Here is a 17774-nt window from a genome sequence, read left to right as displayed (position 1 = left end):
AAGCGCTTTCTGTAGCATATATTAGTACTGTGTGTGCTGTGCATTATGGCCTCTGTGTGCTCTCCTAAGCAGGATCATGTGAATGGCTGTGACAGGCCTGACCATCTCTTCTCCCTGCTCAGGGATCGCTGTGGATAAAAACGGACTCATGTACTTTGTGGACGCCACCATGATCCGCAAGGTGGATCAGAACGGCATCATCTCCACGCTCCTGGGAGCCAATGACCTCACGGCCGTGCGGCCCCTCAGCTGTGACGCCAGCATGGACGTCAGCCAGGTCAGGTGACCTCTGCCCTCAGTGCCCATCTCTGCTACACACATGTGCTCTCCTTTAAAACACGCATGTGCTCTCCTCTGCTACATGCATGTGCTCTCCTCTAAAACACGCATGTGCTCTCCTCTAAAACATGCATGTGCTGTCCTCTAAAACACGTATGTTCTCTCCTCTGCTACACGCATGTGCTCTCCTTTAAAACACGCATGTGCTCTCCCCTAGAACACGCATGTGCTCTCCTCTGCAACACGCATGTGCTTTCCGTTAAAACACGCATGTGCTCTCCTCTGAAACACGCATGTGCTTTCCTTTAAAGCACGCATATGCTCTCCTCTGCTACACGCATGTGCACTCCTCTGCTACATGCATGTGTTCTCTGAAACATGCATGTGCTCTCCATGAGACTGTAACAGAGCCTTAACAGATACCAGACCATGGGGCCCATCCACATGCTGGAACAGGGCCTTGACAGATACCAGACCATGGGGCCCATCCACACACTGGAACAGAGCCTTAACAGATACCAGACCATGGGGCCCATCCACACACTGGAACAGAGCCCTAACAGATACCAGACCATGGGCCCCATCCACACACTGGAACAGAGCCTTAACAGATACCAGACCATGGGGCCCATCCACACACTGGAACAGAGCCTTAACAGATACCAGAACATGGGGCCCATCCACACACTGGAACAGAGCCTTAACAGATACCAGAGTTAGCCAGTAACCCCTTGCTCATTTGTATGATTCTTGGCTGTGATAATCTTGTCCAGGTTATTTTCTCGTAACTGAAGGGCAGACCAAACAGATTGAAATGCTTCTGCTGGCTGAACCGTAGCAGACTGACAGACAGCTCACTATCCTCAGGAGTTCTTCCTCTGCGGCTTGGCCTGTTCTACAGATGCTTACGTCTGTCTCTGTAGAATTTGAGGAATTTACCTGTAGCTCACTTCCACCTGTGTTCTGCGTTCAGGTGCGTTTGGAGTGGCCCACGGACCTGGCGGTGAACCCCATGGACAACTCTCTGTACGTCCTGGAGAACAACGTCATCCTGCGCATCACGGAGAACCACCAGGTGAGCATCATCGCCGGGCGGCCCATGCACTGCCAGGTGCCCGGCATCGACTACTCGCTCAGCAAGCTGGCCATCCACTCTGCGCTGGAGAGCGCCACCGCCATCGCCATCTCGCACACGGGCGTGCTCTACATCGCCGAGACGGACGAGAAGAAGATCAACCGCGTGCGGCAGGTCAGCACGGGCGGCGAGATCTCTCTGCTGGCGGGCGCCGCGTCCGAGTGCGACTGCAAGAACGACGTCAACTGCAACTGCTTCGCCGGCGACGACGGCTACGCCACGGACGCCAGCCTCAACTCGCCCACCTCGCTGGCGGCCTCGCCCGACGGCACGCTCTACATCGCCGACCTCAACAACATCCGCATTCGGGCGGTGCGCGGGAGCCGGCCGGCGCTGGCGGCGACGGGGCTCTACGAGGTGGCGTCCCCGCAGGAGCAGGAGCTCTACCTGTTCAGCGGCGAGGGCCGGCACGTCCAGACCGTCAGCCTGGTCACCGGCCAGCTGCTCTACAACTTCACCTACGCCGCCGACGGAGAGCTCTCCGCCGTCACCGACAACTGCAACAACACGCTGCGCGTGCGGCGGGAGGGGGCGGGGCCGGGGGGCGCGGGGGCGGGGCTGCTGCGGCTCCTTCTGCTGCCCGAGAACCAGGCGGTGACGCTGGGGCTGGACCAGGCCGGCAGCCTGCAGTCCGTCTCCGCCCTTAACCAGGAGGTGGCGCTGCTGGGCTACTCCATCAACACGGGCTTACTCACCTCCAAATCTGATGAGACCGGATGGACCACATTCTATGAGTAAGTCTGCGCAGATGTGTGTGTGTGTGTGTGTGAGTGTGTGTGTTTGTGTGTGTGTGTGTGTGCGCGTGCGCGTGCGTGTGCGTGTGCGTGCGTGTGTGCGTGCGTGTGTGTGTGTGTGTGAGAGAGAGAGAGAGAGAGTGCTGCCTGCTTTGGCTCTGCATTAAATAATTGGTGTTACTCTGTGTTCTCAGACTGTAGAAATCACACCCAATTTTCCATCTGGATGAAGTGACTGGAAAAACTCAGTTTCCCATGGTGCCTATATGAACCTTAACTAGTGTTCTGAAGTGGATGCACAGTTCCTGCTGACGCTATCTCTCCCTCTCTATCCTTCCCACTTTCCATCCCTCCCTCTCTGTCTCTCTCCCTCTCACCCTCTCTCCCCCCCCCCCCCCCCCCACTCTCAGGTATGACAGTGAGGGCCGGCTGACCAATGTCACCTACCCCACAGGAATGGTGGCCAGTCTGCACAGGGAGATCGAGCGTTCCATCAACGTTGATGTTGAAAGCTCAGACAGAGATGACGATGTCACCGTCATCACTAACCTGTCATCTGTAGAGGCCTCCTACACTGTGGTTCAAGGTATAACTGACAGTGCCTTAAAAGGTTTAACTCTTTAGTATTTTGTGTTTCTGTTAAATAATAAGTTGTGCATAGACCTAAAAACTAAAATATGGCCAGCCTGAATTAAAAGGGTTCAGTTTGTATAGTTCTTATAAATGTTTTAGAGGAGAGCACATGCGTGTTTCAGAGAGCACACATGCGTGTATCAGAGGAGGACACTTGCGTGTTTCAGAGACCACACACATGTTGCAGAGGAGAGCACATGCGTGTTTTAGAGGAGAGCACACGCGTGTTTTAGAGGAGAGCACATGCGTGTTTTAGAGGAGAGCACACACGTGTTTTAGAGGAGAGCACACTCGTGTTTTAGAGGAGAGCACACGCGTGTTTTAGAGGAGAGCACATGCGTGTTTTAGAGGAGAGCACACACGTGTTTTAGAGGAGAGCACTTGCGTGTTTCAGAGACCACACACGTTACAGAGGTGAGCACATGCGTGTCTGTGCGCTGCTGTGCTGATGACAGAGGACAGGGCCAATACTGACGCAGTATGAAAGCATGTGTACTCCACACTGGGAGGCAAAGGGAAAGGTGTGGGGAAGTGACTGCGGTTGAGTGGAGGCTCTGTCCTGCAGACCAGGTGCGGAACAGCTACCAGCTGTGCAACAACGGCACGCTGAGGGTGGCATACGCCAACGGCATGGGCATCAGCTTCCACACTGAGCCACACATCCTGGCGGGCTCGGTCAGCCCCACCATCGGCCGCCGCAACATCACCCTGCCCACCGACAACGGCCTCAACTCCATCGAATGGCGTCTGCGCAAGGAGCAGACCAAGGGCAAGATCACCGTATTCGGCAGGAAGCTGAGGGTGAGCAGGGCAGGTCACTTCCTTTGGTGTGTCCTCCTGTGTGTATCAGGCCTCCTGTGTGTATCAGGACTGGGAGGTTCCAGCTGTAAATTAGGGTGGTCTTGGTTCTGTGGATTCACTCTGACCACGCCCCTTCAGCAGCGAATCGGATATCAGTTTCAGCAGTGGCACAGACAGTGTTAAGCAGCGTTCAGGTTTGAGCTCTGTATTTGCTGGGCACAGTGGATGTAATATCTGCTCCTCTGAACACCTCAGGCACACGGACGGAACCTCCTCTCCATCGACTTCGACAGGAACACGCGCACGGAGAAGATCTACGACGACCACCGCAAGTTCCTGCTGCGCATCATGTACGATGCGCAGGGCCGGCCAGCCGTGTGGCTGCCCAGCAGCAGCCTGGCGGTGGTCAACGTGTCGTACTCGCCCTCCGGCCAGCTGGTGGGGCTGCAGCGAGGCAGCATGAGCGAGCGGACCGAGTTCGACGCCCTCGGACGCGTCCTCTCCCGCACCTTCGTGGACGGGAAGGTGTGGAGCTACAGCTACCTGGACAAGGTGAGTCATCTCAATCCTGCCCTGCCCCCCAATATGAGCTAAGGTCAGGTAACCATCACATTACAGGCATTTAGCAGACGCTGTTATCCTGAGCGACTTACACAACTTTTTTGAATAGCATTTACACTGCATTCATTAATACAGCTAGTTATATACTGAATCAATGCAGGTTAAGTACCTTGCTCAAGGGTACAATGGCAGTGCCCTACTGAGGAATTGAACCTGAAACCTTTAGGTTAAAAGGCCGGTTCCTTACCATTATACTACGCTGTAACCAAAAGATGGGCATGAACACGGTCGTGATGATGATGAAGAATTATAAATCAATATTATGAAGGCGATGGAGTATTAATGATCATCACATTGATGGTGATGATGAATATAATCTTTTATAGATGATGTTGAAGATGATAGTGTAATGCATTATATTAATGGTGATGATGATCTCTGTGTGTAGTCCATGGTGCTGCTTCTACAGACTCAGAGACAGTACATCTTTGAGTTTGACGCCTCCGGACGCGTTACCGCGGTTACAATGCCCAGCGTTGCCCGGCACACCATGTCCACCCACGTGTCCATTGGCTACATCCGGAACACCTACAGCCCCCCCGAGAGCAACGCCTCGGTCATCCACGACTTCAGCGAGGACGGCCGGCCGCTGGCCACCTACTTCCTGGGCACCGGCCGCCGCGTCCTGTACAAGCACGGCAAGCTGGCCAAGCTGTCCGAGGTGCTGTACGACAGCACCGCCGTCACCTTCGGCTACGACGAGACCGCCGGCGTGCTCAAGATGGTCAGCCTGCAGAGCGGCGGCTTCTCCTGCACCATCCGCTACCGCAAGATGGGCCCCCTGGTGGACAAGCAGATCTACCGCTTCTCCGAGGAGGGCATGGTCAACGCCCGCTTCGACTACACCTACCACGACAACAGCTTCCGCATCGCCAGCATGAAGCCCGTCATCAGCGAGACCCCGCTGCCCGTCGACCTCTACCGTTACGACGAGATCTCCGGCAAGGTGGAGCACTTCGGAAAGTTCGGCGTCATTTACTACGACATCAACCAGATCATCACCACGGCTGTGATGACGCTCAGCAAGCACTTTGACACGCACGGGCGCATCAAGGAGGTGCAGTACGAGATCTTCCGCTCGCTCATGTACTGGATGACGGTGCAGTACGACAGCATGGGCCGGGTCATCAAGCGCGAGCTGAAGATCGGGCCGTACGCCAACACCACGCAGTACCGCTACGAGTACGACGGCGACGGCCAGCTCACCGGGGTCAAGGTCAACGACTGGTCCACCTGGCGCTACAGCTACGACCTGAACGGGAACCTGCACCTGCTGAACCCGGGCAACAGCGCCCGGCTGCTGCCCCTGCGCTACGACCTGCGGGACCGCATCACGCGCCTGGGCGACGTGCAGTACCGGCTGGACGAGGACGGCTTCCTGAGCCAGCGCGGGGCCGATGTCTTCCACTACAACTCCAAGGGGCTGCTGGAGCGGGCCTACAGCCGGGCGCCCGGCGGCTGGAGCGTGCAGTACCGCTACGACGGGCTGGGCCGTCGCGTGTCCCGCCGCACCGGGCTGGGCCAGCACCTGCAGTTCTTCTATGCCGACCTGAACCACCCGACCCGCGTCACCCATGTCTTCAACCACTCCAGCTCGGACATCGCCTCGCTGTACTACGACCTGCAGGGCCACCTGTTCGCCATGGAGCTGAGCAGCGGCGAGGAGTTCTACATCGCCTCCGACAACACCGGCACGCCGCTGGCCGTCTTCAGCAGCAACGGCCAGATGATCAAGCAGCTGCAGTACACGGCATATGGCGAGCTCTACCACGACTCCAACCCCGACTTCCCGCTGGTGGTCGGGTTCCACGGGGGCCTGTACGACCCGCTCACCAGGCTGGTGCACTTCACCCAGCGCGACTACGATGTGCTGGCAGGCCGCTGGACCGCGCCCGACTACACCCTCTGGCACAAGATTGGCAAGAACCCAGCGCCCTTCAACCTCTACATGTTCAAGAACAACAATCCCCTGAGTGACATGCTGGATCTGAAGAATTATGTCACAGGTATGCGAACATATTCAGCTTTAGATATAGTTATATTTTACACAGCTATGGGAACATATTCAGCTTTAGATATGAGTGTAGTTCTATTTTACACAGGTATGGGAACATATTCTGCTTTAAATATGAGTATAGTTATATTTTACACAGGTATGGGAACATATTCAGATTTAGATATGAGTATCGTTATATTTTACTCATGTATGAGAACATATTATGCTTTAAATACGAGTATAGTTATATTTTACACAGGTATGGGAACATATTCAGGGTTAGATATGAGTATAGTAATATTTTACACAGATATGGGAACATATTTAGCCTTAGATATGAGTATAGTTATACTTTACACAGGTATGGGAACATATTCTGCTTTAAATATGAGTATAGTTATATTTTACACAGGTATGGGAACATATTCAGCTTTTGATATGAGAATAGTTATATTGTACACAGGTATGGGAACATATTCTGCTTTAAATATGAGTATAGTTATATTTTACACAGGTATGTGAACATATTCAGCTTTACATATGAGTATAGTTATACTTTACACAGGTATGGGAACATATTAAATTTTAGATATGAGTATAGTTCTATTTTACACAGGTATGTGAACATATTCAGCTTTAGATATGAGTATAGTTCTATTTCACACAGGTATGGAAACATATTCTGCTTTGAATATGAGTATAGTTATTCTTTACACAGGTATGGGAACTAATTCAATTTTAGATATGAGTATAGTTATATTTTCACAGGTATGGGAACATACTCTGCTTTAGATATGAGTATAGTTATATTTTACACAGGTATGGGAACATATTCAGCTTTAGATATGAGTATAGTTAGGCTATATTTTACACAGGTATGTGAGTATAGTTATGCTTTCCACAGGTATGGGACCATATTCTGCTTTAAATATGATTATAGTTATATTTTACAGAGGTAGGGGAACACTCAGCTTCAGATATGAGTATAGTTATATTTTCATAGGTATGGGAACATATTCTGCTTTAGATATGAGTATAGCTATATTTTACACAGGTATGGGAACTTATTCAGCTTTATATATGAGTATAGTTATATTTTACACAGGTATGGGAACATATTCTGCTTTAAATATGTGTATAGTTATATTTTACACAGGTATGGGAACATATTCAGCTTTAAATATGAGTATTGTTATATTTTACACAGGTATGGGAACATATTCAGCTTTAAATATGAGAATAGTTATACTTTACACAGGTATGGGAACATATTCTGCTTTAAATATGAGTATAGTTATATTTTACACAGGTATGGGAACATATTAAATTTTAGATATGAGTATAGTTCTATTTTACACAGGTATGTGAACATATTCAGCTTTAGATATGAGTATAGTTCTATTTCACACAGGTATGGGAACATATTCTGCTTTGAATATGAGTATAGTTATTCTTTACACAGGTATGGGAACTAATTCAATTTTAGATATGAGTATAGTTATATTTTCACAGGTATGGGAACATATTCAGCTTTAAATATGAGTATTGTTATATTTTACATAGGTATGGGAACATATTCAGCTTCAGATATGAGTATAGTTATTCTTTACACAGGTATGGGAACATACTCTGCTTTAGATATGAGTATAGTTAGGCTATATTTTACACAGGTATGTGAGTATAGTTATGCTTTCCACAGGTATGGGACCATATTCTGCTTTAAATATGATTATAGTTATATTTTACAGAGGTAGGGGAACACTCAGCTTCAGATATGAGTATAGTTATATTTTCATAGGTATGGGAACATATTCTGCTTTAGATATGAGTATAGCTATATTTTACACAGGTATGGGAACTTATTCAGCTTTATATATGAGTATAGTTATATTTTACACAGGTATGGGAACATATTCTGCTTTAAATATGTGTATAGTTATATTTTACACAGGTATGGGAACATATTCAGCTTTAAATATGAGTATTGTTATATTTTACACAGGTATGGGAACATATTCAGCTTTAAATATGTGTATAGTTATATTTTACACAGGTATGGGAACATATTCAGCTTTAAATATGAGTATTGTTATATTTTACCCAGGTATGGGAACATATTTATCTTTAAATATGACTATAGTTATATTTCACTCAGGTAGGGGAACACTCAGCTTCAGATATGAGTATAGTTATATTTTCACAGGTATGGGAACATATTGTGCTTTAGATATGAGTATAGTTATATTTCACAGATGTATGGATACATATTCAGCTTTAAATATGAGTATAGTTCTATTTCACACAGGTATGGGAACATATTCTGCTTTAAATATGAGTATAGTTATATTTTACAGAGGTATGGGAACTTATTCAGCTTTAGATATGAGTATAGTTGTATTTGACACAGGTATGGGAACATATTCAGCATTAGATAGCATTACTTTTGAGGATGATGACAGGGTTATATTCTTTATAAATGTAAATTAATCTCTGGGCATGGTCTCTCTCTCTCTCACACACACACACACACACACACAGAGGTAGGAGATTAAGCATTTCCTGACATTCCATCTGAAGTTAAGTGCAGATCAAAGTAAACACTTTCCCATCCCCCTATAGCCTTAAAGCTAAATCCACCTACGCAGGAGCATAAAATCTTACATGGCTCCAAATCTGCTTACTGCACCAGAGCAGGCAGAGCAGGCAAGGCCATTTTCAGAAGCAGGAGCAGACTGTCCAAGCCAGGATAAGCCATTCAGCACTTACCTTAAGTGCACACAGAATAAAATCATCCAGAACTAATTGTATTTAAAACCTTACCCTAATTCAATTGAGAAATGTAGTAATCTTCAGCTTGTGTTGAAGAACTTGCAGCTGAGCATGCTCCAGCTTTGGGTGCTGAATTGCAGCCCTAGTGTCTCGCCTTCCATCACCTGCAGTTCATATTTTTACTGAATTTAATTTAAGTTTTACATCTTTTTATGTGGCTGGGTTTTTACTGAAAAGATCACATAACTTAATCCCACATTCAAACCTATAACCTCCTAACCAGTATGTGTGGAATGCATTTGGAATTATATGGTGTGGTTCAGCATGGTGTGGTTCACTGTAGTATGGTATAGAATTGTATGTTTTCTCATAGTATTGTGTGGTTTGGAAGGTTTTTGTACAGTATGGTTTTTTTGGTGTGGTAGTTTGGTATGGTGTGGAATGCTACGGTTGGCATGGTATGGTCTGGTACGGTCTGGTAGGGTCTGGTTTCCTTTGGAATGCTGTGGTAAAAGGCCCTGTTGTGTGTGTTTTTTTCTGGCACAGATGTGAAGAGCTGGTTGGTGATGTTTGGCTTTCAGCTGAGCAACATCATCCCTGGTTTCCCCAAACACACCTTGTACTTTGTGGAGCCGCCATATGAGCTTCTGGCCAGCCAGGAGAGTGAGAACGGACAGGTGAGTGTGGGCTTTGGGACAGGTGAGTTTGGGCTTTGGGACAGGGGAGTTCAGGCTCTGGGACAGGGGAGTTCAGGCTCTGGGACAGGGGAGTCAGGCTGCTGGTACAGGTGAATCAGGGGGGGCTCTGGGACAGGGGAGTCAGGGGGGGCGCTGAGACAGGTCAGTCGGGGTGGGCGGGGGGGTGGGGGCGCTGGCACAGGGGAGTGGAGCTGCTGTGGGCATCTGAGATAGATGTGGGAGATATCTTGCTAAACTATTTAAATCTTTCTCTAGTCCTGCCCACTTGTGACCCCTGACCTTTGACCCCTGCCTGTCTGCAGCTGATCACAGGGGTGCAGCAGGCGGCCGAGCGGCACAACCAGGCCTTCATGGCGCTGGAGGGGCGTCGGCTCAGCAAGGAGAGGCGGGGCCAGCGGAGCAAGCCGGGGCACTGGTTCGGCACGGGCACCCCGCTCATCGGACGGGGCGTGATGCTGGCCATGAAGGAGGGGCGCGTGGTGACGGGCGTGGCCGGCACCGCCAGCGAGGACAGCCGCAAGGTGGCAGCGGTGCTCAATGGTGCCCTCTACGTGCAGGGCACGCACTACACGCAGGACGGCCGCGACTGCCACTTCTTTGTGAAGGTGGGTGCGGCGGACGGCGACCTGATGCTCCTGGGAATCACCAACGGGCGCAAAGCACTGGCGAGTGGCATCAATGTGACGGTGAGCGGGCGCTCGCGGCGCGTGGTGGTGGTGGAGTTCCGCTCCGCCGCGCTGTTGCTCAGCGTGCGCTACGGCCTGGCGCCGGACGTCCTGGACGAGGAGCGCACGCGGCTGCAGGAGCTGGCCCGCCAGAGGGCGCTGTCGGGCGCCTGGGCCCGCGAGCAGCAGCAGGTCCGCGACGGAAAGGAGGGCAGCCGCCTATGGACCGACGGCGAGCGACAGCAGCTGCTCTCCACGGGGCGCGTGCAGGGGTACGACGGCTACTACGTCCTGCCTGTGGACCAGTACCCCCAGCTGGCCGACAGCTGCACCAACATCCAGTTCCTCAGACAGAACGAGATGGGCAAGAGGTAACAGAGCATAGCGCCCCCTACTGACTGGCTGTCTGTACGGCCCCTCCTCCCCCTTTCTGCTCCTGACACTGGGAGATTAGATGTATGGGGTTACACACTGAGTACTGCAGGGACAAACAAAAACCACTTAAAAATATAACTGCCACAGGCAAAAACATGGAAGTAAAGAATCACAACCTTTCTCTTTGACCACGGACTTGTAAAAGCACGGAGCAGTGTTGACCTTCTAATGGTTGAAAAAGAGGAATCCCCTTTTTAAAAAAGAATAAATATTTTCACCCACATTTTTTTGGGTGTGTGGTAAATGGACTGACAGGTGGTGGGCGGGTCCGGTGAAGTGTGGTCCGGACCTCATGATTGGCTGACACTGAGTGAGGTCACTCTGGAGGAGTGGCTAACGACGCGCGCTAATAAACACACAACCATCTCAGGCCTGCCGTCGGGCTGACGCCCAGCTGTGCCCCACTCTGCCACGCCCAGTTGTGCCCCACTCTGCCACGCTTTCAGTTCCTCTGGGAACACCAGTCAAGCAGAGAAAAACATTTTTAAAAACTTAAACCACACCTATATTTGCGGTAAATAATATCGAACATTGTTTTATTTTAAACTGGGAGTTAAAACTACATTGTGTCAGACACTGAAGTTCAGGGTGTATTTTAGATTTGGTAGTTTTGTAAGTTCCAGTCATGGTAGAATTGTGAGGCTTTCACCAGAGCACTGTACATGGGGATAAAACACACTTTTTAATACACCCAGTCAAGTATTAAATTATATTTATTTTTATTTCATTTTTGTTTATTTATTGTTGTTTTTCTTAGTACTCTATGACAATCATGAAGCAGTCACCAGTTCTTTTTCAGGAAGTTGATCATTGGTGGTCAAGTTTATGTTCCTTTTGTAAAATATGTAAGAATTGTTCATTAGGTTTTTTATATTCATTTTAATTTGCTCTTCAGCAAATTATAGTCACAGAAAAAAGTAATTTATGTAAAGTGTTTTAAAATGGTTTATACTTTAAATAAAGTCTTTAAACTGTGAAACCTGTTTTTCAAAATATATCTGTATGTACAGTGTATAGATTTACCTTTATGCAGCACAGTAGAATATTGTTGAAAATATGAAGTTTTATATTTCTAACAGGAAGTGGCTTGTAATGTGCAAACCTATAGTTGGTATTACTACTCTAGAATTTTGTGAAACTCAGATATTCCCAAATCTCAATTGTCCCTGTTCTGTTGTTTAATGCCCCCAGAGAAATCGCTGTTATAGATTCCAAACCCGTAGAAAACGAGTCTTCACTACGAAGGGTCTCAGTATTGATGTGATTAATTACATTACAGTATTGAGCAATGGTTCTTACTAGGATGGGACTCTTCTGAAAAATCATGAATAAAAACATTGTTTACTTCATGCAGTTCTCTTGGTATCTTCTGTGCTCTGTTGTGGACTTATGGTTGTCATGGTGATTTCATGAGTGGAAGTGACAGGTAATGATCTGGGCGTGTCACTCAGAGGTCACTGTTCAGATACAGGAACCCGATAGGTTCTGTTCTCAAATCCCCCACACAGCCCTATTATAGAGCGCTTAGCAGTGTGCTTAAACCCCCAAACAGCCCTATTAAAGAGCACTTAGCAGTGTGCTTATACCCCCAAACAGCCCTATTATAGAGCGCTTAGCAGTGTGCTTAAACCCCCAAACAGCCCTATTAAAGAGCACTTAGCAGTGTGCTTATACCCCCAAACAGCCCTATTATAGAGCACTTAGCAGTGTGCTTATACCCCCAAACAGCCCTATTATAGAGCACTTAGCAGTGTGCTTAAACCCCCAAACAGCCCTATTATAGAGCACTTAGCAGTGTGCTTATACCCCCAAACAGCCCTATTATAGAGCACTTAGCAGTGTGCTTATACCCCCAAACAGCCCTATTATAGAGCACTTAGCAGTGTGCTTATACCCCCAAACAGCCCTATTATAGAGCACTTAGCAGTGTGCTTATACCCCCAAACAGCCCTATTAAAGAGCACTTAGCAGTGTGCTTATACCCCCAAACAGCCCTATTAAAGAGCACTTAAACATCTGGTACACCCCAGCATGTGGACTCTTCCAGATTGAGATTTGTCATAATTTCTTCAGTGTCAGAGGTTATTTTTTGTAGTCTGGAGGAACCTGGGGGCATTGAATCTGTACTTTTCATATTTGTGTGTGACAGTTTCTATGATTATTACGCTACATTTCAGAATCTCCAAGCATTCACAGTCACTCACATGTACTCACCTCAAACGCCACCAATGAGCCTCAGGATCTTTCTTTTTATTTCTATTTTAATGTCTTTCTCATTGTGCAAATACACATTAATTTGTTATTAATATAACTGTCGTCTTAAGCTCCAACATCTGTTTTAAGCTAAACTCCTACATGTTTTGTAAACTTTGTCTATGGCCACTAGAGGGCAATGTTGGACTTGCATAGCACATTAAAATGCCCCCTCATTCACAACGAACAGGCCTTTCAGCAAAGGCATGGCCCATTTAACATTCTGCCTGCGATTCTAAAGCAAATAAACTTCAATTATTATAGAACATTATTCAACACACTCTTCTACAAGCATATGATATTATTCATATATTACTGTTTTATTATTATTTTAATTATTTTCCCTTTTAAGAAATATTTTGCTGATTTCCACTGATACACATTATTCATCATAAATATGTTTAAACACACTTCTATTAATTTATTTCAATGTGGTTGTGAACTGAACACAATTACACGTCCGTTGTAGTCAAAAATGTCATTATTTTTTTTTTTCCATTATTGTCCCTTTTTGGATATAAGACTATAGTCTTATGTATTTTGCTGATTTCCACTCAAAAACATTTTTAGTCTAATAATATCTCATTTGTATGCATTTATTCATTGTTGTTGTTCATTTAAGAATATTTCTTATCCATCATTATCAAACAATGCCATATTTTAAAAAACATCTTTTTTTTTTGTTGTTGGACATAAGACTATGTGTTATGCTGTTTTCTATTTTCCAAAGGAAGGCATTTTCATCATAAATGTCATAAAATTCATTTTGATGCATTTATATCACCATTGTTGTTCAATGAAGATAATTTCGTATCTATCTAAATAAAAATATCTTTTAAATAATTTGCTCATTTTCTTTTTGAACATAAGACTATAGGCTTATGTATTTTGCCATTTTCCACTTAAACACATTTTGCATCATAAATGTAATTATTTGTATTATTATTACCATTATTAGTATTTGATACATTTATATTGTGCTTTTCTCATTAGCTGACCACTCAAAGCCCTTTTCAGTGAAGAGGGGGAAGCTTGCACCCACCTGGGTGGGGCACGGCAACCATTTCCCACAAGAATACTCACCACACATCAGCTGATTTGAAGAGGGAGAGAAAAACTTTTTCACCAGTTAAAAATGCTGACTATTTGTTGACAGGTTGAGGATTTAATCAGGACCCCGGGAACCCACGACTGATTGCAAAGACTGTCGTGGGAAATGCAAGAACCACAGTGAATCAAGTCCTCGGTTTGTCTCCTCCAAACAGCAGCATCTCTTACAGTACAGTGTCCCCATTACTGCACTGGGGTTTATTTTACAAGTGAGAAGATGGCCTCCAGCAAGAACAGTGACATCACTTCCTGCATTCCTCATTTAGCTGCAAACATTCTGCAGGGCCAAGACTCCTGGTGGTATGGCCACTGTCCAATGTCTTTGAACACATTTCTATTCGTTTATTTCACAGTGGTAGAATAATTAGGATGACTTCCTATCCATTTGAATTAAAAAAGGACATTTTTAAAAATCACAATTTTTTTCCACTGTTTGGACATAACACTATGGGCTTGCATATTTTGTTTTCCACAGAAACATGTTTCTTCGATTAAGACTATTTATTATCCATCTGAATAAAAAATTACACCTTTCAAAATTGTGCATTTTATGCCCCATCAATTCCTATAAATGCATTCCTGTGAATTTATTTCAGTTCAATTAATATGATTTCCTATCTATTGGAATCAGTAAATTACATTTTTAAAGTTCTGTATTCCATTCCATCTGAATCAAAAAATGACATTTTACTGTTTTTTTCTATTGCTAAGACACATTTTATGAAACAATTCCCCCTTTTCTCAAAACTATTTACACAATCCCAAAACTACACATCAATCAGTACAAACCTCAAACATCCATGCCAAACTCAAATTCTCTTCTCAAAAACATATACTCTTCCATCAAAATTAAACTTTGACTTCATATGGCAAACTTAAGCCATCAAAATCACAGACAATGTAGATTACCCGTAACACACCAGTGAGTTAAATTCAAAGCACTACTGCAAAAATCTTTTATAGCAGTGAGTCTGGAGTTGCAACTTTCCAAATATTTTATTTGCAGTACTGAAAAGTGAAATACTGTAAGTATACAGTACACATCACAGTTGAAGAAACAAAAAAAGTAGTAATTTCAAGAGAGCAGTATTCAAAAAAGGAACTCAAAAGTATGTGCAACACAAAAAACAAACAAAAAAACCGCAATTTAGAGAAGTTTACACACTACTCAGCATAGTCAGCTTGATCGCCGTCTCGTCTCTCAGCTGGGTCAGGCCGCAAAATTTCATCCACATCACACATGATGTTAGCTTGTGCAAGGCAGCGTGGGAAATATGCCCTGTGGTATGCCTAATCCACCCTTGGATGGATTCAAGCGCAATATCTCCACAGGCCTCCTCCGTGGCCTGCAGGAGATTTTCCCGCACATAAGGGTTGCGATTGTACACCCTCCACCGCCATGCAGAGAAAAATTCCTCAATAGGGTTGAGGAATGGCGGATATGCAGGCAGAAATAAAACAGAAAATCTAGGATGGTCAGTGAACCAGGCACGAACCAGAGCAGCACGATGGAAACTGACGTTGTCCCATATGACAACATAGTGGGACTGCTCTGGCCGCCCTGGCTCCCCTTCCTGTTGATGTATGTTGTTTTCCATGTTATTAAGGAATGCAAGGAGGTGTGCCGTGTTGTAAGGCCCCAGGGTAGCATGGTGGTGGAGGACGCCCCGCTGGCTGATGGTGGCACATAGGGTCATGCTGCCTCCTCGTTGTCCTGGCACCTCAACAATGGCGCGCTGACCAATGATATTTCTTCCTCTTCTTTACATTACATTACAGGCATTTGGCAGACGCTCTTATCCAGAGCGACGTACAACAAAGTGTATAATAAAGTGTATGCATAACCAGGAACAAGTATGACGAAACCCCTAGAGAGAAGTACCGGTCCAAGTACAGGGAACAACCGCATAGTTCAACTTGGACCCTGATGGTTAAACTGATTAACACTAACAACGAGAACGGCAACAATGCAATCTATGGAAAAATAAAAATACATAAAAATACAAGTAGTCGTTAAGACAGGCGCATCAACTATGTAACCTATGAAACAGCTGCCTAGTTACAACCCTAAGTTTAGTCATTTACAGGGGGGAAGGGAGGGATGGAGAGAGGTGCAGCCTGAAGAGTGGGTCTTCAGTCGTCGTTTGAAATTGTTCACAGTCTCAGCTGTTCTGACCTCCACAGGGAGGTCATTCCACCATCGTGGGGCCAGAACAGACAGGAGACGTGTTCTGGAAGTGCAGGTGCGAAGAGGGGGAGGTGCTAGGCGTCCTGAGGTAGCAGAACGGAGGGATCTGGCTGGCATGTAGGGTTTGAATATCTTGTGAAGGTATGCTGGGGCTGATCCCTTGACTGCCTGGTATGCTAGGACCAATGTTTTGGTCTCCGCCTTTTCGTCAGGTTAAACCCCACCTCATCAACAAAGACGTATTCGTGGGGTTCGGCCAGAGCATCAAGCTCAAATTCTCTACAAAAAAAACATTGTATATATATTCTAAATACAGTAAGGTATGTACTAGAGTATGCAGTGTACACACACTTTGCCACAATGAAGGACATGCCTTGCATACAGTAATTTACAGCAGGGCGCTACAGTACACACATCACATTACCATACAGTACTGTTGTACTGGAGAGGTAGACCATCATAGTATACTCTACAAATATAGTACTGTACCTAAAAATAGTGTACCATATTGGGCTTACCTGCACATATTGAAACCGTTGGTTGTTCACCCTGATTGCATTTCTTTCAAAAGGTACTCTGTAAACTTGCTTTATCCTCAGCCTATTGTGGTGAAGTCTTCATCTGGGACAAATAGTCTCCTGCCTGTTCCTCTTCCTCTTCCTCTTTGTCTTTGTCTTTGTCTTCCTGCCGTCCTTTGTCGTCCATGTTGAGGATCCATTGTTCATAAGCACACAGATGCAAACTGTGGCCCTATTTATTCATCCTGAGATTGGTGACTGGTGATTGGTGATTGGTGACTGGTGTGTTAACAATTTTGCTGCCAAGTGTTTGCACCTTGAGAAAGGTGCGCTACCTGAGTTTAGGTTGTGATGACTTGAGTTAAAAGTTTTGACTGCTAGGGTTTGTTGCATGAGCACAGTGTGTAACCAGTGATTCGTGAAGGCATTTGTTTCTAGAGATTTGCTGAAAAAGTTTGACAATTTTCAGCAGTTGTTAAAACAAGTGAAAACTGTTTTTAGTTTTGAGAGATGTGTTGGTCCTCTGAGAGCTGAAGTAATCATTTGGGAGTTTTTGCTAAAAGAACCAGTTTTAGTGTGTTAGCAATCGAGAAAAACTGTAAAAATTTACTTTTTTCCCTTTTTGGTATTTTGCTCTTGTTCACTGAAACACATTTAATTCATAAATATCTTTAAATGCCTTTCTAAACATTTATTTCACTGTATTTTTCAATTAAGATGAATTCCTGTCTATCTCAATAAAAGAATTATGATCATGAACTGCACTGGCTCTTCCATTACAAACACACACACACACACACACACACACTCCTGAATATGACCTGCACCTGCTCTTCCATTACAAACACACACACACACACACTCCAGAATATGACCTGCACTGGCTCTCCCATTACATACACACACACACACACACAGACACTCATGCACTCCTGATTA

General features: G+C 45.8%; 1 protein-coding gene across 2 annotated transcripts in view; it reads left to right on the top strand.

The window, feature by feature from the left end:
- Positions 1-12115, top strand: part of LOC118223570 (teneurin-2-like) — a 200236-nt gene extending 188121 nt beyond the window's left edge. For both annotated transcript variants that reach the window (XM_035410272.1, XM_035410273.1), the window contains 8 exons: positions 123-277; positions 1253-2148; positions 2559-2734; positions 3347-3582; positions 3838-4134; positions 4592-6209; positions 9515-9645; positions 9969-12115. In XM_035410272.1, coding sequence (XP_035266163.1) covers positions 123-277; positions 1253-2148; positions 2559-2734; positions 3347-3582; positions 3838-4134; positions 4592-6209; positions 9515-9645; positions 9969-10706 — 4247 coding nt within the window. In that variant the 3' untranslated portion in view covers positions 10707-12115. The remainder of the gene's footprint in view (positions 1-122; positions 278-1252; positions 2149-2558; positions 2735-3346; positions 3583-3837; positions 4135-4591; positions 6210-9514; positions 9646-9968) is intronic.
- The last annotated feature ends 5659 nt before the right edge of the window (positions 12116-17774 follow it).

Source organism: Anguilla anguilla, chromosome 3 (assembly GCF_013347855.1).
Source record: "Anguilla anguilla isolate fAngAng1 chromosome 3, fAngAng1.pri, whole genome shotgun sequence".
NCBI classification, from domain to species: domain Eukaryota; kingdom Metazoa; phylum Chordata; class Actinopteri; order Anguilliformes; family Anguillidae; genus Anguilla; species Anguilla anguilla.
The sequence above is the reverse complement of the archived record's forward strand: the minus strand, read 5'-3'. Positions and strand labels throughout refer to the sequence as shown.